Genomic DNA, 24,122 nt, shown 5'->3' on the forward strand with positions numbered 1-24,122 from the left:
TAACAAAAGTGGCAACAATTAGAAAACCTGATTTTATATGTGGAGGTGAAGTTTCTCCCTCTTGATATTTTTTGGCTTGTTTTCCACTCGTGCTGGTTTTGGCTTGAGAACTATCTCTACAGGCAGTATCATTCCTCAACCCTCCAGGAGTTGCACAGTTTGTCCATTTTCTCTAGCATGGCACAACCACACGTGCTGCAGCATGAAGGTTTAATGTGTCTCCCAGCACGATCTCCTGAACACGGATGAGATTTCAAGAGACTGATGATTATTCTCGGAGAACTGGTAGAAGGTCCTCAAACCATCAGCAGGACCGATACCTGTTCATTTGTGCAAGGCAGATGAAGCCAAGCACTGCTCGTGCCCGACAGAAAGGCCTAAAGAATTATACAAATTACAAAATCTACTTTGCGAAATAACAGTTTTGGGGTACTGCAGGGGTCAGTGATAGGTTCACTGCTCACCGTTACATAAATGATCTGCTAAGCTGTTTGTTGTCCTTCGATTGTTACCTGCCAATTTATGCTGACGATGCCATTCTATATGTTCACGCGAAAGACAAAAAAACATGCTGCCAAGAACTCACAGATGCCATGATGAGCGTGAATGGGCTTGAAAAATCTCAACTACATTTAAACATGTCTGTATGTACTTCTCAAAAAGAGCGACAACTAACAGTGACCTCAACGTTTTTGTCCAAGGTAAAATGATGGATACAATTTAATCATTATTAATAATATTTAATCAAACAGGAAGACATCTTTGACATACACTGGTTACAATTTGCAAGGAGAATCACTCATAACTCGCCTTCGTTCAAAAGGATTATGAAGAGCGGCATACTCTTCTCTTCATTTAGTCGCGACATACTCAAAACATTTAATGTAATCTGATTCAAAACAATTGTATAAGCTAACCGAATAACACCATTAAGGTCAAAAAACAACTGCTCATATTAGATCGAAACCAAAACACCTGCGTAAGAATTTGCAGTATAAGCATAATAATTTCTTTATAAGGTAAACTGCTGGCGTCCCAGTCAAAGCAATTTATGAGTCCTTCGCAGATCTTCATTGCGAACTTGCATCTGGGTGTCTGGGTTGCGAGGTGTATCTCCCAGTAAACAGTCATTAGAGGGTGAGGTGTTACGTCAACAAGCTGGAGCCAGCAGGATGACCTCGAGTTTGCCCCAGTCTCAAATTAAAGACACTCATACAAAAGTAATTAAAATGCATACATCTATAATATTATCCAGAATAACCCCAACATAAAACAATCAATGGAGTCCAATAATTTAAATACCAAGGAATCACTCTTGAGTCCCAAGTTGTCTTTGAAGGGCAGATAGAAAACACTCTGAATAGAATTAATTGCAGTTTGAACAATTTTAGGTACATTAGAAAATCTAAATCCTGAGTGAGCTATATTGTGACACAATGATCATATCACACGTGACTTACTGCCTAACAAGGTGGTCATCGCCCTGCAAAACAACACTAAAACCAATTGAAACCATATAGAAGCAAGCTCTGAAAGTATTGGACAGAAAACCAAAAATGCACCACCACTGTCAGATATTAAAAAAACGCAAATGCCTGAACTGGGACAGTACTGTTAAATATGCAGATGCGACCGTAGTTAACAAAATCGTCCATCACAGAGTTTCTCCTCCACTGCAAGGTTTGGTACAAAAAAAATCCAACACATCAACAAGTGTTGGCTCTAGAGGTGACTGTGTAGTTCCCTTCAGAAAGAGTGCATTTAGCCAAACCATCTTCTCTGTTCGTGCCTCACATACCTGGAACTCAATACCAAATTCTATAAGTGAACTCCCATCTCTGAACCTCTTCGCCAATCATCTTAAAGCTTGACTGCTGGATGAACAACATTGTGATCAAAACAGTGCCTGGACCTGTGCTATTTGTCTGTCTCATCGTTTCCACGGTGCTTTCTAATCTTTTGTCCTTTTTCCCCCTCTCCCTACCTATTAGTGCCTTATTTATTTTATCTTGCGTTTTTAACATCAACCTGCTCAAGGGACTAAAGGTAGAAATTAGCATTTGGCTATAATCTTGGAATGGATGTAATATATCGCAAAGAATCTCTCATTTACTATTATAAATAAACACCTTATTTGTATGTATATGTTCTTTAATATGCATTGTCCCTTTATTAAATAACTCAAACTCAAATTTGAAAGAAACAGATGTGACAGTTGTCGTGATAATTAAGGATCGACTGATTTTTTTTAATTTGTGATAACAATTTTTGTCATATCGCCCAGACCTACTTACTAGTGTAGCTTACTAAACACTAGAACTCGAGTAATTTGAGTATGAGGCTTAACTAATTGTTTCAGGGCTGCCAACTACTCCGGAATTTCAGGAGTTTCTCCGGAAATGCAACTCAAACTCCGGCACTCCGGAAAAACTCCCTAAACTCCGGAAATCCCCAAAAAAATTCAGTTACATTTTTTTGAAGGAACCATTTCGGAAAAGTACCAAATTTTCAATTTCGCTACGGCTTCCGCCATCTTGATTCAACTGCAGTGTAAACCGGAAGAATTCGGTAACCCGAATGTTTTGTGAATCATCCGAGTTACAAGTTCTGATAAATGATTTGTCTTGTGCGACTTCAGCATGGCAATCGATTCAGAATCGCTTGAAAATTTTTGCTTTTTTCATAAGGGAATTAAGTATTATTAAGACTGACTAAACCACCATTCTTTAGTTTTAAAACAAACAAATCCTATCATTTCCGGTGTTGTTCTAAAGGAAGTAGGAGTACACAGCACTGATAAGTCTTATTAATATGCCTCCTCGGAATAAGCGCAAAATGGATCGCAATTTGGATGAAACTTTAAAGAAATCCAGACACTCGCAGAACTTTATTGCTTCTTATTTGACAAAATATCCCATGTTGAGGCCGTCTCCAAAAGAACCGACATTAGCACATTGCAGAACATACATATGTGACTACAGCGTGACACATGGTGGGATTACTGACTGTAGAAGGACCCAAACACAAAGATAAACTTATTTTCATTATGCTGTACTTTTTCAATAGTTTGCAAAAAACAATATTTCAAATAAAGTAAAAACATCATAATAACAGTTTGATTTAAATTGTCCTACGCTTACTTTTTTACATTTTTTATATGGATTTTGCTCAAATTGCATTCACTCCGGAAATACTCTGGAAATGGGACAAGGGTACTCCTGAAATGGGGTCGACGAAGGTTGGCAACTCTGTTGCTTGTTGTTTTTCCTCCTTTTACCTCTTAAATGCCTTTGCATAAAGAGCAGCCTTATTGAAAAGCATTTAAATGTGCTTATTGAAGTTGAAAGCAATTTAAGTTCATCTTTTAGTTTTATTTGAAATGGCCATATGTAAGGTAAATTTAACGTATTTTCACACCTAAAGGGTGCACTTAAAAGTATAACATTTTCTCTAAAAAGGATGCTGCGCCCAATCAGTCGGTGTGTACTTTGTCTGACCGGTTTCATTTCTTGCTGACATGCTACTTAATGCAGTCAACCCAACGGACATTCAGGTTCTCGTGGTGAAAGGAGCAGACCCTAAAAATAGCCTGTGCTACTCCAAGTATTGTGGTAAATTCATTCAAAACATCCCAGACGAGTGGTGAAGCAGCTGACTCGTAGCGGATTTAAACAAAAAAAAAACACAAAAGTCAATGAAACAACACTTTATACCAGGGGTGGCGAACACGTGGCTCTCGACCTAAATGAATGCGGATATTTGCTTCTTATCATATTTTGTATATAATGTGGCTCTTAACTCGTTTCATGTTTCTCTTATTTTTATTCTCTTAAAACACTCAAATTCATCAGAACCAAATAAAAAAAATAAATAAATTATATTTTAAAAATAATTGGCAGATTGGATTTTTTAATACTGATTCTGACATCATAGCATGGGGCTCTTTGACTCTCACAGTTTAAAATTTTTGATCTTTATGTCTAAATTGTTCGCCACCCCTGCCTTATTATTCTATAGAGGAAAGGCCAAAAGTGAACGGCAAATGAATGCGGGGGTGAAAGCTTGCAAGATGGACTCATGCCATGAATCAAACACGAAAGAGCAGCCGTGAAGCAGCGTTGCGAACGGCTTGGGAGTTGTTTGTTGTTGATTAATGTTGTTGTTTGAATTGTTAATGCTGAATTTATTAAATGTGTTTTCATGCTTGTGTGCTATCTCTAAGTTGCATCCCGGTAGCTTTCTCTTGTTCCCATGCGTTTCAACACGGGTAGATTTTGTATATATACATGTTATTGATTTTGTGACATTAACAATTTTATGATCATTTTCTCTCATTTTTGTGTTTCTCAGATCTTTCTTACAAAATTGGGACATGTTGACCAATTTTAAATTGTTTAGTTGGTAGTTGTGCGAGGACCGTAGAATGAATTAGAGTATTTACATATATAGTACTGCTCTACTTACGAAATTTTCAAGTTACAAAAAAAGTTCTGGAACCAATTAATTTCATAAGTAGAGGCATGACTGTAACTCTTTACTTTTACTAAAATTGACTTGAACAGCACTGGTATTACACCCCTCAAAAGTAGATGGAAGTACATACACTACTTTACTCAGTTAGTGTTTCGATCTTACCTTGGCATTAAAGTTGGGTGGCAATGTTTTAGCTCCAGTAAGACGCTTCACAATAAATGTTTTCCAGTTAGAATGCTTATGCTGTATAGCTGCAAAAGATGAAGCATAAACACACATAAAACAACTCTTAAATCAGACAAAATGACATCTCACAAAAAGTAGAAAAGATTGTTGGGCTTGAGCTCACTTTTGGGGGGTACAAGAGGTTTTCCACTAGAAGCACACCAGCCCACGGGGTGGACGTCAGGGATACAAAGATTACACCAGAAGTCCTTACTGCTGTCAGTGTCAAAACCTTCATAACGCAGGAGAGCTTTGAAACCTGCAGAAATAAATGAGCCCAACTGATTTATCAGAGGGGCGCTTAATCAAGTCTATTGTGCATAATCAATCAAAAACTGTCAATATGTAGCTGATACAGCTGTAACAACATCTCTACCTCAAAGTATTAATCTCAAGGTAACATAATTGTAAGAAAGCTCAAGGGGTTGCAATAAAATTACATGTACAAGTACATTAGTTTATAAAGAGGAGAAAAGCAAAAGCATTTTTTGTTTTTGCTGGCCAAGTCTTGCTTGATATCCTGTGCGATTCCCAATGGTTTCCTATGAAAAGGCAACTTAAAAAAATGTGATTTTCAATCCCAATGCATTTAATCTTTCCCTTAGGTTTCTGCAGGTAGAAGCAAATGCCGTTTAATAATTTTTAATGGCACTTTTAAATAATTACACAAATGTATTCATGTTTTGTTTGGGATTTGGAGGTGTGTGCGTGTCTCCCTTGTGTGTGCTGTCTGGATGATGTGTGTCCCTTTAGGCTCACCCGCACACCCGAGGCGCATTTATGACAAATGTAAGTTTTCAAAAAAGTACTTCACATACTAAGAAACCAAAGGAAATTTGATGATTTGTTCAGAGCAGTCACAGCAGTGGCGGTCCGTGCATTTTCTCGTAGCGCCTTCAACGTATCAATCCAACCCTCAAAAACTATTTTATGGCTATAAAACCTATACTGCAGCTACAGCTGCAACACATAAAAAATAATCAATAAATTAATGCACAAAAATGGGGTAAAATCCACTTCCTAGCAGATTTCATGGTTAAATACAAATCCTGGAGCTTTTCAGACATTAAAACCAGGCCAGGGGGGTGATTTTCCCGGGAAAAGACAGCAATGAACGTCAATGGCGTACGGGCAAACATTGCCCGAAAATGGGGTAAAATCCTGCCGAAAACAGCATTTATTGATTAAATACAAACATTGGAATTTTTAGACATCAGAATCGGGCCCGGAGTATCATTTCCCCGGTAAAAAGACAGCGATGAACGTCGATACGTCCATATACGTCCATACGTGAAACGGCAAAAAAATGCACTAAAATGAGGTAAAATCCACTTCCTACATCATTTATTGATTGAATACAAATACTGGAGCTTTTGAGACATTACAACCAGGCCAGGGGGGTGATTTTTCCTGGGAAAAGACAGCGATGGACGTCAATGGCGAAACGGCAAAAATTAAACTGGGGTAAAATCCACTTCCTTGCAGCATTTAGTGATTAAATACAAACACTGGAGCTTAAATACAAACACTGGAGCTTTTCAGATATCAGAACCGGGCCCACAATTGAAATATTATTTAGGAATACAGACGCTCCCCTACTTACGAACATTCAACTTACGAACAACGGTACATACGAACATGTCTGCAAATTGCGTTTAAGTCCAAAAATGTTCGCAAGTCCAATTTTGTATTTCGCGTCTTTTTCGGAGTAGTACTTCTTTCCGCCGCTAATACCGACGCCTGGCGCTGTGAGAGCTCAGCTCACCCAGCATCTACCTTCTTCGTTGCAATGCGGAAGTGCGTGAATGTATCTCCAGTGTGCAAAGAACCTTTTTCATTTGTATCATTAAATATCTCATGCATCCAATATTGAATATGGTTGGTAAAAAGCTAAAGGCTTCTATTGAGGGAGTTGCAGGGAAGAGGCAAGACATTTCATTTGAAACGAGTGGCAATAATAACGAAGCTTGATGCGCGTCAGAAAGTGGTGAGCGTTGCACATTCAACCATTTATAAACAGAAAGATCGAGCAGCAGGACCCAAATATTGAACGTTGCACAAAGTTTGCAAATCAATTGAATGATGCCATACAGTGCTACTGCATCATTTATGATGAAAAAAAGAAAACTGTGCAATCGTCATTAGGTTGCTTCTTTTGGCCAGTTTCTAATACATAAATCTATCTCTCTCTCTACAGTACTGTACATATTCTCTCCATTTTATTAAATGTTTTTTTTTTCAGTACAAACCAATGCGTGTTACTTATACAAGCCTTAAACATACAAATGCACTTATATAAACCTTCAATATACTTATATAGGCCTTAAACATAAATTATAATACAAAATATAGCACTAAATCAACTTACAAACAAATTCAACTTATGAACAATCGCTCGGAACCAATTGCGTTCGTAAATTGAGGAGTGTCTGTATAGCCATATTTTCCTCAGCAAAAATCCTTTTTAACTGTACACAATATCCATCCTCCTTTCTTTCTTCCTTCTTTTCTATTGCCATCGAAGCTAATGATGAAAGTCATGTCCTGTCATATTTCCGGCATAGTCCGTCTTGAAAATGGCTTTAAATCAACACAACAATATATTTGCTTGTGCAGCTAGCTCCAAATACAGTTTGGTAGCTCTTTGTAGTTAGCTCACTGAAAGTGGCGCATACACCCTTTTCCCGGCTCTAACAGGCTTGCTAGCTTCGGAGTTGACCGCCCTTTCTTAATGATGTCAATTTTTTCTGGAAAAGTCCGTCTGGAAAGTAGCTTTGTGAGCAAATCTGCAACCAAATCCATTTGTTTTCCTCGGTCGGCCATTGTGGGTGGAGTTTGCGATCTCTGGCTGGCTCACTTTGGCTTTGGCCTGCCTACTCTATAGCTAGCCAATAATAGTTGGTGAATGCAATGACGTATCCCAGCCAGCAAAATGGCAATGCCTGCGAAAAAGCATTGTGGGGTTGCCAAATCGAAATCTGATTGGTTAAAAGCAACAGTCTTGTTTAATGCAGCAGAGCCCACAGAACTGATTGTGAAGGCTTTGAGGCAGATTTCTGATCCTGGCAACAAATAATGGCTCAAATGTGATTGGTTAAATGCTTCAATATGAAAACACACATCTGGAAGCAGTACAACCAGGGGGAAAAGCAATGAAAGGACGCTAACAGACCATTTGGAATAATAAGTATTGATGGGCAAAATATAATATATGATTCAGATATTTCTTAGGCCAGCAGTGAAGGCCTTGAAGGCCCTGAATGCCCCGCCACTGAGTCACAGAGCAGCTCGTGTCTCTGCCCTGCAGATCGCAAAACAACATACCCTGATAATTATAAATAAGGAACATATAAATCAATGGCATGTCAACTTTGCCAAACCTGTGACTATCCCTTTGGATATATGTAAAATGCTGTAGTGCTCATATTGTCAGGATTTTATCATATTACAGTAATACCTCGACATACGAGTTGGCAAGTGGTCGTGCGTTATCCTATTGTGAGGACATTTGTGTGCATTATTTTTTGAATATTTTGAAGGGAAGACAAAAGCAAACAATCCTCGATAGGTTGCATCTGAAAGTCAGGGTGGAAGCGGGGCAAATAGAGCCAACCCGAGAAGAGAAGAAAAGGTATAAAAAATTATAACAAAATTTGAATTAAGTTTAGTGTAAGGTTAGATTAAATTTATTTTTGAGTGAGTCTGCATCGTAATCCAAGTTCATTTAAATTTGTTTATGTTACGAGCGTGTTGCCGTGCAAAAATTCTCTCTGTCGCTCTCTCTCTCCCCTCCGCGAAATCTGTTTAATTTTAGTACTATTAAACACATTTTAGTACAGTGGCACCTCGAGATACGAGCTGAATTCGTTCCGGGACTGGATTGGATTGGATAACTTTATTCATCCCGTATTCGGGAAATTTCATTGTGACAGTAGCAAGAGGAAAGGCATAGTTATAAGTTAGACAGTACAGTCGCAAAGGCCGCAGAACAACAAAGCAAAAGCACAAGCACAAAGTACAAAGCAAATCAAAGTACCGTATTTTCACGACTACTCGGCGCATCATACTTTAAGCCGCAGTGTCAGTAACGAGTGCTATTTCTGTATTTTAGACACACAAAGCACGCACCGTTTCATTAGACGCATATATTATATATGGATGAACATCAAAATGCAATAGCGCTGGCTACCGGAAGCAGCCTATTTCCGGGTTCCGGTGCGCAGTGACTGCTGGGAAATATAGTTCGTGCACGCTACACCCACACGCTAAAAACACGTTTTAAAAAGGCAACGGAAGCAAAACTGAGTTCGGTTGTACTTTATTTACATTTTACAACTCACTCACGTCATCATCACCCACAAATCCCTCAAAGTCCTCATTTTCTGTGTCCGAATTAAACAATTGCCCAAACGAGCCTTCCAAAAAGCCGGGTCCCTTCTCTTCGTTCTCAGAGTCACCGTCATTTCCATGTGGCTCCTTAGAAATGATGCCGGCTTTGGCAAAAGCTCGAACAACCGTGCAAGCAGACACGTTCGCCCAGGCGGCCACAATCCATTCACAAATCGTAGCGTAAGAAGCCCGGCGCTGCCTGCCACTTTTCGTGAAGCCAGGCATGGCATAGATTGATTATTTATGGATGATTATCGAACCGTAATATCGGGGTCTACGAAAGCAGCCCCAGACGCTATTTCCGGTGCGCAGTGACTGGTGGGATAAATAGTCCTTTTGTCAATACACCCAGGTTGACGGCTGTGATAACTTTGCACTAATAGTATCAATATACTACAACGGCGAACACACTAATTTGGTGCTTCATGTACCAAATGCACGCTACACCCGCACGCTAAAACACGTTTTTAAAAAGGCAACGGAAGCAAGACTGAGTTCGGTTGTACTTTATTTAGCCATTTTACAATGTACTCACGTCATCATCACCCACAAAACCATCAAAGTCCTCATTTTCTGTGTCGGAATTGAACAATTGTCCATCGAAAACGCTGAGTTTAATACGTTCGTCCAAGCGGCCACAATTCATTCGCAAATGGTAGCTAGCTAGTAGCTAGCGTAACTATTCCAAGGCTGTCTTCCATGGTTCGCAACTGTGTTGATGCCGATCGCCAGGCCACAATCCGTTCACAAATAGTAGCTAGCTAGTAGCTAGCGTAACTAATATTCCAAGGCTGTCTTCCATGCTTCGCAACTCTGTTGATGCCGATCACAATTCATTCGCAAATGGTAGCTAGCTAGTAGCTAGCGTAACTATTCCAAGGCTGTCTTCCATGGTTCACAACTGTGTTGATGCCGATCGCCAGGCCACAATCCGTTCACAAATAGTAGCTAGCTAGTGTTGATGCCGATCGGCAGCCCACAATCCATTGGGTGTATTGACAAAAAAAACTATATATCCCAGCAGTCACTGCGCAGTACTTTATCTACGGGAAAATAGTAGTCGGGGGCTGCTTGCCATAGTTGTCCTATCGACGGATTTATTTTATTTTATCGTGATAACAATTTTAGTATTGGTCCATATATAAAGCGCACTGGATTATAAGGCGCACTGTCTATTTTGGAGGAAATTTCAGACTTTTATGTGCGCCTTATAGTCGTGAAAATACGGTAAATGGGATCATTAAGAATCACCAAATCAAATCATTAAGACAGAAAAGCAGCAAAAACACAAAACGAGCAAGAGTGGACGGAGCTACCGCCACCGGCTGCCACTTGAACGGCGCCATCTTGGTTGCGGTAGCAATAACGGATACAGACTCAAAAAGACGTTGTAAAGTTGGACAAAAAAATGGAACCACACACAGGAAGACTTCCACAAGATGGGGAACTTCCGCAGACTGTGACCGAGGTAGAGAATATGCAGAGTCACTCTTCCAAGCTTATCCGCACAGTTCCTCTGTAGTCTGGAGCTGAAGACAACAGTACCAGAGTAGAAGCGCTCGACTCCGTTTCCGGCCTGGTAAGCGCCGACAGCTCTTCTATCTTATCCCATGATGGAATGAATGGTCAGAAGCGCTGCTTCTTCTCCCGGCACTTTTTTCCAGCTCCGAATTTCAAGCAGCATTGAGGTGTTTCTCCTTCTGCTGCGTATTGTAACAGCTAGTCCCATGTGTATGACAGCGTAGGCATGGCTGAATAGTTCCAAAAAAAGAAGTAGCAGAAAGAAGCCAGGCTAACAGAACAAGGAAAGTTGTAAAAACATTAAAGTAAAAAGTATAAAGTATAAAGTAAAGTTAAAAGGAATGTATTAAGAAAATTTAAAATGTAATTTAAAAAAAGATAGAAGGGAAAAAGCTTGTATGTCGATTTACTCGTAACTCAAACGTTTCCCATAGAAATGAACTAAATAAAGTATCCGTTTTTGCTACTCCAACCAAGATGGCGCCGCTCAAGTGGTTAGCCGGTAGCGGTAGCTCTGTCCACTCTTTGCCTTTTACTTTGTGCTTTTTGCTTTGTTGTTTTGCAACCTTTGCGACTAGACCCCACTCAGTCGCGTAGCTTGGTCTGTGCTTGCTATTGTGTTGCTACTGCAGCTAAGGAAATTACCCGAATACGGGATGAAAGAAAGTTCCAATCCAATCCAATCCAATGTTGCCATCAATGTCTGGGACACTTTGCTTCAAACTGTGAGCCATATTGAAAGTTTCTTGCCGATTTCTCAAAGTACGAAGACCACCACGCTCTGCATCATTATTGCCGTCATTGCGTACGCCGTAAGGTCACCCGGAGCTCGCTTTTCTGAGAAAAGAAAATCCTCCTTCACCAAGGCTCCCTGGCAATCCAGTTCGCTGAGCAAACTCTTTTTTATATACCGAATTTTATCGCATATAAGCAGCCTGCACGTATAAGTCGCACCTTTAAAATGGCCTTAAAATTGTTGAATTTTACCATTTCCCGCGTATAAGCCGCCCTCTGATTCACAATTTTCACCTCCATATTTATGGTTTTAATTGGGAGTACAAAGGTGTTACTTTGAAGGGAAAATCTTAAGAAAAATCATCGCACTTGGTATTTCTAGGATACTGTATGAATCAAAAGCACATTATAGGGTCAACATCATAAGTTAATATGCCTGTCTTTGTAAACACAAAACGTCAAATTATTCAATTTGAAAAAAGAAATAAATCTGTCTTGATGAGAACCCGATGCTTTTTAATGACATAAATTACAATTTTCTTACCAGAAGTTTAAGATGTTGTGTCGAAATATCTTGATTTTTTTCGATGGTTCATATTACTGAAATAGTTGTCACTTTCAAACAATAAATAAAAAGAAAAAGAAGAAAAGCTAAATTTTGTTTTATTTCCTAATCACAAATGTACCACCATTTCCTTTCTGTGTTCCGAAAGGGAGCATGTTGTTTGCACGTAGACAAATTTAAATAGGAAGTAACGTAAGCACAAACAGGAAATATGCCCATCGCGGTATACGTAGTGTACACCAAGTCTCTGGGTGCAATAATAGCATACACATTACGCAGGTATCAAGGTTTATATTTTAACGAATGACCGCAAGACTTTCAATCAGCCTTAACTATTGGGATGTGCTGACATGGTAAACGCTACGGTCAGAGCACGTTTAACTATGGTAATATGGCAGCGCCCTGAGTGAGTAATAGCAGGCAAAAGTAAGTGTACTCGCATCTGACCAGTCAGAGCACGTTTAACTACGGTAAAATGGGGACGCCCTGAGCAAGTAGTGGTTGGCACAAGTGAGTTTTTTCACGTTTTATGCAAGATACGCTTTATTTTTTCTTTGAATTACATTCATAGAGGTCAAAATGCATTTTATTTAGCATTTTATCTGTTTATCTTTTCTCTATTTTGAAATGAATGACCGTATTGGCCGCATGACGTCATGGCGTCGTCAACTTGCAGTTTCGTGCATGTCATGTTTTTTTCCGCATATAAGCCGTACCTTTGATTCAGTCATCATTGTCCGACAAAAGCGGCTTATATGCGAGTAAGTACGGTAAGCCCCACGGCATCCACCTGTAAGGTCGCACGGGGATCGCATTTCTGAAAAAAATAATAATAAATCCACCCTCACCAGACCACTCAGAAAGCTCTATTTTCGGATAAAAATGACAGCCACCGCCCGCTGCTCGCCATTTTTGTTCTCAGTTCTGAGTTGAGTACAGTCCCCTGTCTTCAGCCATTTTCTTAGTGGCAAGCAGAAGAGAGTGCAGTGTCTTCCGCTTGCGAATTTCAGCGTGAATTTTGACATTGTTTTAAACTTTTTTTTAAAATCTATAATCCATATAAAGCGTAATTTATGTGTGTGTGTGTGTGTATACTAAGATTCTCTCGCTACATTTGTCCAAACCGTGCAACGTAGAGAGTTGATTTTTTTTATTGTGGCCGGAAACGGCTGTCGGAGCCTAATAGACGAGTGATTGAATTTCTTCACCTTCTCTCAGTGTGTAAACTCAACTTTTATTTGTTACACAATTGATATATGAATCGTTGTTTTTACATCTGCCCTAAACGCACCGCGTGGCTGATTGGTCCACCAGTGAGTTTCTAGGTGCTCCCCGGAACACTTTTTTTTCTGTCGTGACGGGAGTTTTAACACATTCACCCATCCATAAATCACGCTTTATCTATTCTCTAATCCTTATAAAGCGTGATGTACGGATGGATGTGTGTGCACACCTGGAAACTCGCTGGCGGAAATTCTCCCCAAAATGACGTTTGTAAATGACGTGGAAAGGCGTCTTGGGTCAGTGTGTCCAGAGCCATCGTGTCTCGCCGAGTCTTTCCGTCACGACAGGGAAAAAAAATGTTTCGGTGAGCAGGAATAGATAAACGTGATTTATGGATGGCTGGATGTTTTATGTTAACATTCTCATGCTACTTTTGTCCAAACCTTGCATCGCAGAGTTGACATTATGGTGGCCAGAAACGGCTGTCGGATCCAAACCGTGCATCGTACAGAATTGACATTTTTTATGGTGGCCAGAAACGGCTGTCGAATCCCAATAGACGAGTGATTGAATTTCTTTACCTTCTCCAAGTGTGTAAACTCAAGCTGCAAGTATTATCGATGGGGATGCCTGACCTGAAAAATGTTAGCTTGCTGCTCTCTTGAGCTATTGAAGATATTAGGTGCTAATAATAGTAATAAATTAATAATTAATACATGGAATCTGTTATTGAAAAACTAAAAGGTGTTCGTTAAACACAAGGTAATTACCTATCTTTTCTGGTGTCAATATGTCAAATGGCTTGGGAGCTATTGAATATATTAGGTGCTAATAATAGTAGTAAATTAATGATTAATTTGTTATCAATACATCCATCGGCTTGGGAGCTATTGAACAAAATAGGTGCTAATAACAGTAATAAATTAATAATTAATAAATGGAATGTATTATTGAAAAACCAAAAGGTGTTCCTTAAACATACCGTAATGACCTATCTTTTCTGTAAATTTGGTGTCAATCTCTCAAATGGCTTGGGAGCTATTGAAGATATTAGGTGCTAATAACAGCAATAATTTAATAATTAATAAATGGAATGAGGTATTGAAAAACTAAAAGGTTTTCGTTAAACATTAGGTAATTACCTATCTTTTCTGTAAATTTGGTGCCAATACGTCGAATTGCTCGGGAGCTATTGAAGATATTAGGTGCTAATAACAGCAATAATTTAATAATTAATAGATGGAGTGGGTTGTTGAAAAACTAAAAGGTGTTCGTTAAACAGAAGGTAATTACCTATCTTTTCTGTAAATTTCCGACATTGATGCAATTGGCATCCCCAGAGGCGTACCAGATGAGGCTAAACAAATTTCAGCAAGTTGGCAGTTGATTTTTCTTTGGGTTCCTCCAAGTATAAATCTGGATAGTATAAACTACATCCATTACAATGTCCCAACACTTGGAAATTATACTGAGCAGGGATTTGTAGCAATGAAGGAACAGCTGGCAGCCAATGGTCTGATGGCCAGGGGGCGTGTCTGCAATGTTGCACTTTTATATCCAACGACATGTCACACGACGTGTCCCGAACCAGAGGCATTTAAGACCTGCAGACCCTCAATCGGAAAATGAAGAGGCATTCTCGAATGGAATTGCCCGCCTGGGCAGACTGGTGGGATAAGACCAGAGCTGCCAAACTCCGTCGACCCCATTTCATGAGTACCCTTGTCCCATTTCCGGAGTATTTCCAGAGTGAATGCGATTCATGCAAAATCGATATTAAATGTAAAAAAAAAAAATAAGCGCAAGACAATTGATATCAAACTGTTATTATCATGTTTTTACATCAATTGAAATATTGTGGTTTTGCAAACTATTGAAAAAGTACAGCATAATGAAAATAAGTTTATCTTTGTGTTTGGGTCCTTCTACTTGCGTTTTACAGTCAGTAATTCCAACATGTGTCACGCTGAAGTCACACTTGCATGTTGTGCAATGTGCAAATGTCGGTCCTTTTGGAGACGATTGCCACGCTGAAGTTGTACAAGATGAATCATTCGTCAGAACTTGTAACTCAGATGATTCACAATGCACTCGTGTTACCGAATTCTTCCAGTTTACAGGGCAGTTGAATCAAGATGGCAGAAGGCGTACCGTTGATGTGAATTTCGAGGCTTTTAAATAGGCAATTTGGTACTTTTCAGAAATGGTTGCTTCCCAAAAAAATGTAAGTGCAACTTTTTGGGGATTTCAGGAATATAGGGAGGAAGGTTGTCCGGAGTCCCGGAGTTTGCGTTGCATTTCCGGAGAAACTCCTGAAATCCCGGAGTAGTTGGCAGCCCTGGATAAGACCTTCGGCAAGTATAAAGATTTGGACTTCTCTGTTGCAATCTCTAATGCTATTTTTGACATTGTGTGGGTGTGGTTCAGGTTATCCCCTGCATACGCTCTTCGCTAAACTGGCTTATAAAACTGCAATTGCCAGAACAAACTCCAGGTCACAAGAATTGTATTGTCTTATTACAAAGTCTACTGGTGGGAACGTTGATGTCCATCACTACGACCAATATGAAAGTGAGTTAGACGGAATTGATTTTTTTCTTCCTTGTTCAGACCTGACATGCAAGTACCGTATTTTCAGAAAATGAAAATGAGGACTTTGATGGATTTGTGGGTGATGATTGATCAAAAAACGCGAGTACAGTGGTACCTCGACCTACGATCAAGTCTACCTACGACATGCTCGAGGTACGATGAAAATTTCGATTGAAAAATTCGCCCGCGATACGATCAAAATTTCGAGATGCGACCAAGCCAGGTGGCCATGACATGAGAGGCTGTTTATCATTGCAGCGCATCTATATCTATAGCTCTATAGATCTATAGAGCTATAGATCTATAGATTACGGTTACGAGTGCATTGCCGTGTATAAATTCACCCGATATAGATCTATAGTCTTTTTTTGCCGCATCTCTTTCGTTTATAACAGATATCTACTAGCACTGAACGAATTATTCAGACTAGTTTCTCCTACGCATCGACCAGGAAATGCGCATGCGCGGGCAAAAAGAGGGCTTTCTGGGTAATGAAGTATACTCGCGTACACAACACCGATAGCCAATGGCACCCTTTCTCAGAATAAATCCAAGTTAATTTAAATTTGTTTGTTCGTTTATGAGTGCGTTGTTGCCGTGGATAAAGTCCCCCCCCCCGCCTCCACGTATGTCGCTGTCTCTACCCTCTGCGAAATGCGTCTAATTTTACTTCTATTAAACAAATTTTATTACTATTAAACCACTGGTTATGTGTTACTTTGTTAATAGATGGCAAATTAAAAGAAATAAAACATTTTTTCCAATCCAATATCCTGTTTTTGGTGTTTTTTCAGAGGGTTGGAACGAATTAATTTGTTTTTAGTTCATTTCAATGGGAAACGTCCGCTCGAGTTACGAAAAGCTCGACATACGATCTCAGTCCCGGAACGGATTAAGATCGTAGGTCGAGGTACCACTGTACATTGTAAAATGGGTAAATTAAGTACAACCGAACTCAGTTATGCTTCCGTTGCCTTTTTAAAAACGTGTTATTAGCGTGTGTCCGCATGTTTAAGCTGGTGTATATTTAAACTGGTGTATGTTTTGCCATTCCTGGCTGCGTTTATTAGTGCAGTGCACTTTGTGTGTGTGTCTAATACAGAAATAGAACTTGTTACTGAGACTGCGCCTTTTAATGCGGTGCGCCATATAGTCGTGAAAATACGGTAATGGGAATCCGGCAAAAGAGCAGATATACAAACACCCCCCATGTGTAATTATGCTTGTCATGAAAATGAATGACAAGGAAGTTTTATTAAGGAAATGCGAATATGTAAAAATATATAAAAAAAAAGAGGGGGCAACGTCACGTTTTTCATTTCCTATTATTATACATCTGTTTGCAACAAAGTATAAGCTTCGCCTTGCTAATTAAAGAACGCTTTGCTCACCCTTAGTCATGCGCGTATTATTATTACCATACTTGCTTGCAATGGAGTATAAGCTTTGCTCCTAAAAGCCTTGTTTAGTCTCAACAAAGAGGAGCCAGAACGCCTCGGAGTATTTGGAACCAGCTCTGAGCACTGCACCTGCGGCGTCTGCCCATCAACAAGGATGCTCCAATAGGCTTCCTGACGCTTTGGTCCTCATCTGTTTTGACTATTGTCGACTCTTTAACTCAGGGGTAGGGAACCTATGGCTCGGGAGCCACATGTGGCTCTTTTGATGGGTGCATCTGGCTCTTTGCTAACCTGTGAGCTAAAATATGGAAATCGCTGTTGACAGAACTGAGATATTACATTTAGAACTGCTTTAATCTTCATTTTTTTTGCTTTAATCTTCATTTTTTTGCAGTAGACTCTTCTGGAATGCACCCTCTCATTGATTAGCAACAGCATAAGAATCTTTAAAAAAATATTCAGTTTTTTTCCCACTTTCAAAGTGGTGAAATTACAAAAAAAAATTGAAAAGGCACTCGTTTACATGTATGTATTTTGACTTTTAAATTCGTAGTATGGCTCACAAGGAATAACATAATAATAATATGAATTGTTTGTGGCTCTCTTCGTCAAAAAGGTTCCCGACCCCTGCTTTAACTAAACAAATGAGTGTTAAGACCTACCGTATGCATGCATGTACATCTATGTGTATGTATGTATGTGTATGCAGTGGTACCTCGTCATACGACCGCTCGTCATACAAATGCTCGTCTTACGGGGTAAATTTCGATCGAATAATTCGCCCGTGATGCGGTCAAAATTTCGTGATGCGACCAAGCCAGGTGCCAATGGCATTTTTTTTTGCATATCTTTCGTGTATAACCATATTTACGAGCACCGGATGAGCTATTCAGACCAGGAAACGCACAACGCGCATGCGCGGGGAAACGAGGGCTTTCTGGGTAATGAAGTATACTCGTGCTCGCAACAGCATCCCCGGTAGCAACTCTATCATAGGCGCCGTTCGAGGGGATGCGAACACAGATGCTACAAGCTAAAAGGAGCCGCTAGCCAGCGCCCCCGAAGCTCCCATGAGCAGCGGGGCAATCGCTGATAAAAGACTCTGCTCGTTGGCTGCTCATAAGAACATCGGGGGCACTGGCTCGCAACAGCATCCCCGGTAGCAACTCTATCATAGGCGCCGTTCGAGGGGATGCGGACACAGATGCTACAAGCTAAAAGGAGCCGCTAGCCAGCGCCCCCGAAGCTCCCATGAGCAGCGGGGCGATCGCTGATAAAAGACTCTGCTCGTTGGCTGCTTATAAGAACATCAGGGGCACTGGCTCGCAACAGCATCCCCGGTAGCAACTCTATCATAGGCGCCGTTCGAGGGGATGCGGACACAGATGCTACAAGCTAAAAGGAGCCGCTAGCCAGCGCCCCCGAAGCTCCCATGAGCAGCGGGGCGATCGCTGATAAAAGACTCTGCTCGTTGGCTGCTTATAAGAACATCGGGGGCACTGGCTCGCAACAGCATCCCCGGTAGCAACTCTATTATTGGCGCCGTTCGAGGGGATGCGGACACAGATGCTACAAGCTAAAAGGAGCCGCTAGCCAGCGCCCCCGAAGCTCCCATGAGCAGCGGGGCGATCGCTGATAAAAGACTCTGCTCGTTGGCTGCTTATAAGAACATCGGGGGCACTGGCTCGCTACAGCATCCCCGGTAGCAACTCTATTATAGGCGCCGGTCGAGGGGATGCGGACACAGATGCTACAAGCTAAAAGGAGCCGCTAGCCAGCGCCCCCGAAGCTCCCATGAGCAGCGGTGCGATCGCTGATAAGACTCCTGCTCGTTGGCAAGTGGTCGTGCGTTCTCCGAATGTGAGGACATTTGTGTGCATCATTTTCGGAATATTTTGAAGGGAATAGTACGACAGCAAACAGCCCATCGATAGCGAACGTGAGGGTGGAGTGTTTGTTCTGTTTACGAGTGCGTTGTGTGGAGAAAAAAAACCTGAAGCCCCCCGCCCCTTTTGTGCCCCTCTCCCCTCGGCGAAGTCCGCCCAATTTTAGTTAGATTAAACACTTTATTTCTATTAAACCACTAGTTATGTGTTACTTTGTTAATAGATGGGGAATTAGAAGAAATAAAACATTTTTCCAATCCAATATCCTGTTTTGGGTGTTTTTTCAGAGGGCTGGAACGAATTAAATTTTTTTCCATTCATTTCAATGGGAAACGTCCGCTCGAGTTACGAGAACCTCGTCGTACGTTCTCAGTCTCGGAACGGATTACGCTCGTATGTCGAGGTACCACTGTATATGTGCTTATATATATATATACACACACATATATATATATATATATATATATATATATATATATATATATATATATATATATATATATATATATATATATACAGACGCTCCCCTACTTACGAACGCAATTGGTTCCGAGCGATTGTTCATAAGTTGAATTTGTTTGTAAGTTGATTCAGTGCTATATTTTGTATTATAATTTATGTTTAAGGCCGATATAAGTATATTGAAGGTTTATACAAGTGCATTTGTATGTTTAAGGCTTGTATAAGTAACACGCATTGGTTTGTACTGAAAAAAAAACATTTAATAAAATGGAGAGAATATGTACAGTACTGTAGAGAGAGAGATTTATGTATTAGAAACTGGCCAAAAGAAGCGAACTAATGACGATTGCACAATTTCCTTCTTTTTTTACAGGTAGCACTGTATGGCATCATTCAATTGATTTGCAAACTTTGTCCAACGTTCAATATTTGGGTCCTGCTGCTCGATCTTTCTGTTTATAAATGGTACTGAATGTGCAACGCTCACCACTCTCACGCGCCAAGCTTCGTTATTATTGCCACTCGTTTCAAATGAAATGGCTTGCCTCTTCCTTGCAACTCCCTCAATAGAAGCCTTTAGCTTTTTACCAACCATATTCAATATTGGATGCATGAGATATTTAATGATACAAATGAAAAAGGTTCTTTGCACACTGGAGATACATTCACGCACTTCCGCATTGCAACGAAGAAGAAGGTAGATGCTGGGTGAGCTGAGCTCTCACAGCGCCAGGCGTCGGTATTAGCGGCGGAAAGAAGTACAACTCTGAAAAAGGGGCGAAATACAAAATTGGACTTGCGAACATTTTTGGACTTAAACGCAATTTGCAGACATGTTCGTATGTACCGTTGTTCGTAAGTTGAATGTTCGTAAGTAGGGGAGCGTGCGCACGCACGCGCGTGCGTGCGCGCGTGCGTGTGAGCGTGTGTGTGTGTGCGTGTGTGTGTGTGCGTGTGTGCACGCGTGCGTGTGAGCGTGTGTGTGTGTGCGTGTGTGCACGCGTGCGTGTGAGCGTGTGTGTGTGTGCGTGTGCGTGTGCGTGTGCGCGTGCGCGTGCGCGTGTGCGTGTGTGTGTGTGTGTGTGTGTGTGTGTGTGTGTGTGTGTGTGTATGTATGTATGTATGTATGTATGTATGAATGTATATATATATGTGTATGGGCATGTATGTGTGTGTATATATATAAATATATATATATATATATATATATATGTATATATGTATGTATATATATATATATATATATATCAGCAACACGCTTATTTATTTATATATTTATTCATGTATTTATTTATGAACTTACTTATTACCTATCTATTTATGTCTAAAATGCCTTTCCTATTTCTGCATCCTCACCCTCTTGCTACTGTGACAACGACATTTCCTGAATACGGGATGAATAAAGTTATCCAATCCAATCCAATCCATTGTTCCAACTAAGCTGCGCGCGTGCGCAATAGCGCACTACTCTCGTGTTCTCCGCGCACAGCAAACAAATGCAGCGCATAAAATATAATCCAACCTGAATTGTGCCATTTTGCTACACAATTTAGAGAGTGGCAGCCTGTCACTGACAAACGACAAGAAACAGTAATTACGGATGAAACTATGACTAACATTGTGTCCAGTCAATGATATGATGTGGTTCACGTCAAGTGTGTTTACTTTCGCGGCATGAGTAAATGTTAACGACATTGATTGGCTGCGTTAGTTACGCGTTATGCATAAGTGCCTGTGTTTTGCAGGTTGGCATATAGCTAATTGTTCAGTGGAACTCCTGCCAACCCTTGGACATGGCGAAACGACCGGGTGGTGGCAGAGCCACTTAACAACCCAAAGTTAAAAAAAAATGTGGTTCTTTTAAGATGGAATGGCTGTCGGAGCATGTGCAAAGAGAAGAACAAGCGGTGAAATTGGGTGAGAAAGGTCTCCTCTGTAAAACATGCAATAAAGCTAAAGCTGTAAGCGAGTTTTCCGATGGAAAAAATATTGCATATAAATGGAAGCTTAACTATGTCAAGTGACACATTCAGCAGAAAAGTCATCTGAATGAGAAGTGAGAACAGACGTGAAAAATAAGGTAAAATTTAAGTTAGATTTTTGCATATTCTATTGACATTTATTAAGATGTTCTATTCATAGATATTAATCATTAAACGTTGTTATAACTGGAACAAATATGGGTAGTAGACATGCACCTGCTTATGGCAGGTGTGATACTGGTGTGTGCGCATAGCAAGCATTTATGATGTTGCTCACACTGGTCCTCTGTGTGCTCATGGAGGTTGTCTGTATGCCCAGAAATATGAAAAATTAAAGGGAACATTGTTGTCGATGTATTTTGGTACACTTGTATTACACTCAACGTACATGCACGCACATAGATAAACACGGTCAGACGTCTCAATGGGATTTTCCACTCCCCCATCTAGAATTGAGAAATCCATGTAATCAGGGTCCCCAAATGTAATAAAGACACAGAAAAGACGTAAGGTCCGGTCGGAATTGGGAAGCTGTCTCAGCTGTCATTCTCCTTGCATGTTAAAATCCAAAAGACTGTCTTTTCCTCTTTGTTTGTGCGTGAATTTGGGAATGTCTAATGGCAAACCTGACAGACTTTTACATATAAAACCAGGGTTTTCTAATTCTTGCCACTGTAATGCGTCGGTTGTTAATTACATGAACACCAATCAATTTTAAGTGATTAACGATGTTAACACACTAGCAAATTATCAGACAGTTTCATTTTTTTATGCCAGGCCCAATAAAAAGTTTCTTCAGATTTTTGTGAGCGCACAAAGATATTTTCCAACAGGGTGAAATTGCAAGTGACAGCAGAGTAAACATACGTACACATGCACATTAACACACAACATAACATAATTTTTGTACACAAAAAAACCTCAAGAAACAACTGTGACAAACAAGGTTTGAAGTCAAATGAAGCAGGAACTCATCGCCGCCTGTGATTCCCATCGAGGCTTTTTGTGACCTAAATATTTCGTTTGTGAAAGCATTCCAAAGTAGAGGTACCGCTGTAGTTAGGTCCGTTATGTAGTATGAAATTCCTGGTATGAGTGTTCATAAAAACAAAGTCCAATTTTGGCCACGTATTAACACTTTAAATTTAAACACCCCTGAGCACACATACAATAAATCAAATACATTTCATTGCTGTTTTCTTACCTGCAAGCTTAGTTATTTCTGCTATCCAGTAGACTTTAGAGGAGTGGTTGGTGTCAGAGTTGAGCACTTCAATTCTCACTCCTTCTTCAATTCCTTCCCAGCATGTTCCCATTGGGGCCTAAAAGAATTTTGTTGAAGAGTCTATTGTACTAATTTAACCTATACTAAGCATTGCTCAGACTTACATGCTTGAAACAGCTGACTGGAGCTCCAGATGTGTTGTTGATACAGATATACTGACCCCAGTCAAAGCTTTCAATTGGAACCACTGGAATACATATGAAATTATGAAGCATAGAGAAGGATTACAATTAACTCCATTCTTGTAGCCATCAGTTTTGGTTTTCCTAGTCATGAACGCTGCGTAAATATCATGGTTCAATACCACATTTTCTTGCTGTCAGAGAACTTTCCTAAAAAGCTTTAGTTAGCAGTATTTTCTCCTCGCTGTCAATATTCAATGTGTCATATACTTCATGATATGTACGTAATAATTCCCATTGAGGAGAAAAATCCTCAACTAGAATAAAAAAAAACTGCCAATGACATTTTGATTTTATATGAATGGCCTGGGCCAGCTGTGAGGCTGTGATGGAAGCAATTGCAAGCTGAAGCTGAGGGAATGAAGAGGAAAGACAGAGTGAGAAAGAGAACAAGTCCAAAAGATTGGGAGAAGGAGAGTGCAAGAGAAAACGACCGTGAGAAAAACAAAGAATGCCTGAAAAAGAAAGAATATAGAGCAGGGGTGGGCAAACCGGTCCTGGAGGGTCGTTGTCGGAGCAGGTTTTTGTTGCAACTGATCCAGCACAGGCACTTTAACCAATGAGATTTCTGCAGAAAACAAGAAGCACCTGACTGCAACCCACTGATTGCACTTGTAGGACACCAGATTGCTGAAAGGGTGTCATCCTCTTTATGGGTTAGAATGAAAACCTGCAGCCCTTTGTGGAATAGTTTACCCACCCCTGATATAGAGTGAGTGTTAGAAAGATAGCGCTAGAGAAAGCAAAAAGAACGCGACAGAGCGATAGAGAGCGAGATGAAGAGGAAGAGAAAGAGGAAAAAGAGAGATCGAACAAAGGAAACAAATAAGTCTGTGAATGGGTGATTATTTGACAGACATGGTGGACGGTTACTCGGTAAGCACCAGCAACGGCTTTTTTGCTAGTCCTCTTCATCTAACAAGTCTAATGACCAACTATTTTACACGGGTGGCCCCTCACATGAAAAGCCCAAAGTGTTGTTGTAGTAAGCCTAAGGTACAAACTAGGGCAGAGGTTGGCAACCCAAAATGTTTAAAGAACCATATTGGACGAAATAAACAAAAAACAAATAATTCTGGAGCCCCCAAAAATTCAAAGCCTTATAATTAAGGCAACAAATGCTGTTTGTATCTATATTAGCCTACTATAAAAATGACTAAGTTGGCTAAAAATATATCATGAGCATTCATGATTAAATGTT

General features: G+C 40.2%; 1 protein-coding gene across 4 annotated transcripts in view; it reads right to left on the minus strand.

The window, feature by feature from the left end:
* The window catches only part of mbtd1 (mbt domain containing 1), a 142,032-nt gene that overhangs the window by 68,689 nt on the left and 49,221 nt on the right, over positions 1-24,122 (minus strand). For all 4 annotated transcript variants that reach the window (XM_077625638.1, XM_077625637.1, XM_077625641.1 and 1 more), the window contains exons 5-8: positions 22,844-22,926; positions 22,659-22,776; positions 4,823-4,957; positions 4,636-4,724 (exon numbers count right to left, since the gene is read on the minus strand). In XM_077625638.1, coding sequence (XP_077481764.1) covers positions 4,636-4,724; positions 4,823-4,957; positions 22,659-22,776; positions 22,844-22,926 — 425 coding nt within the window. The remainder of the gene's footprint in view (positions 1-4,635; positions 4,725-4,822; positions 4,958-22,658; positions 22,777-22,843; positions 22,927-24,122) is intronic.

The sequence above is a fragment of the Stigmatopora argus genome, chromosome 18 (assembly GCF_051989625.1).
Source record: "Stigmatopora argus isolate UIUO_Sarg chromosome 18, RoL_Sarg_1.0, whole genome shotgun sequence".
NCBI lineage: Eukaryota > Metazoa > Chordata > Actinopteri > Syngnathiformes > Syngnathidae > Stigmatopora > Stigmatopora argus.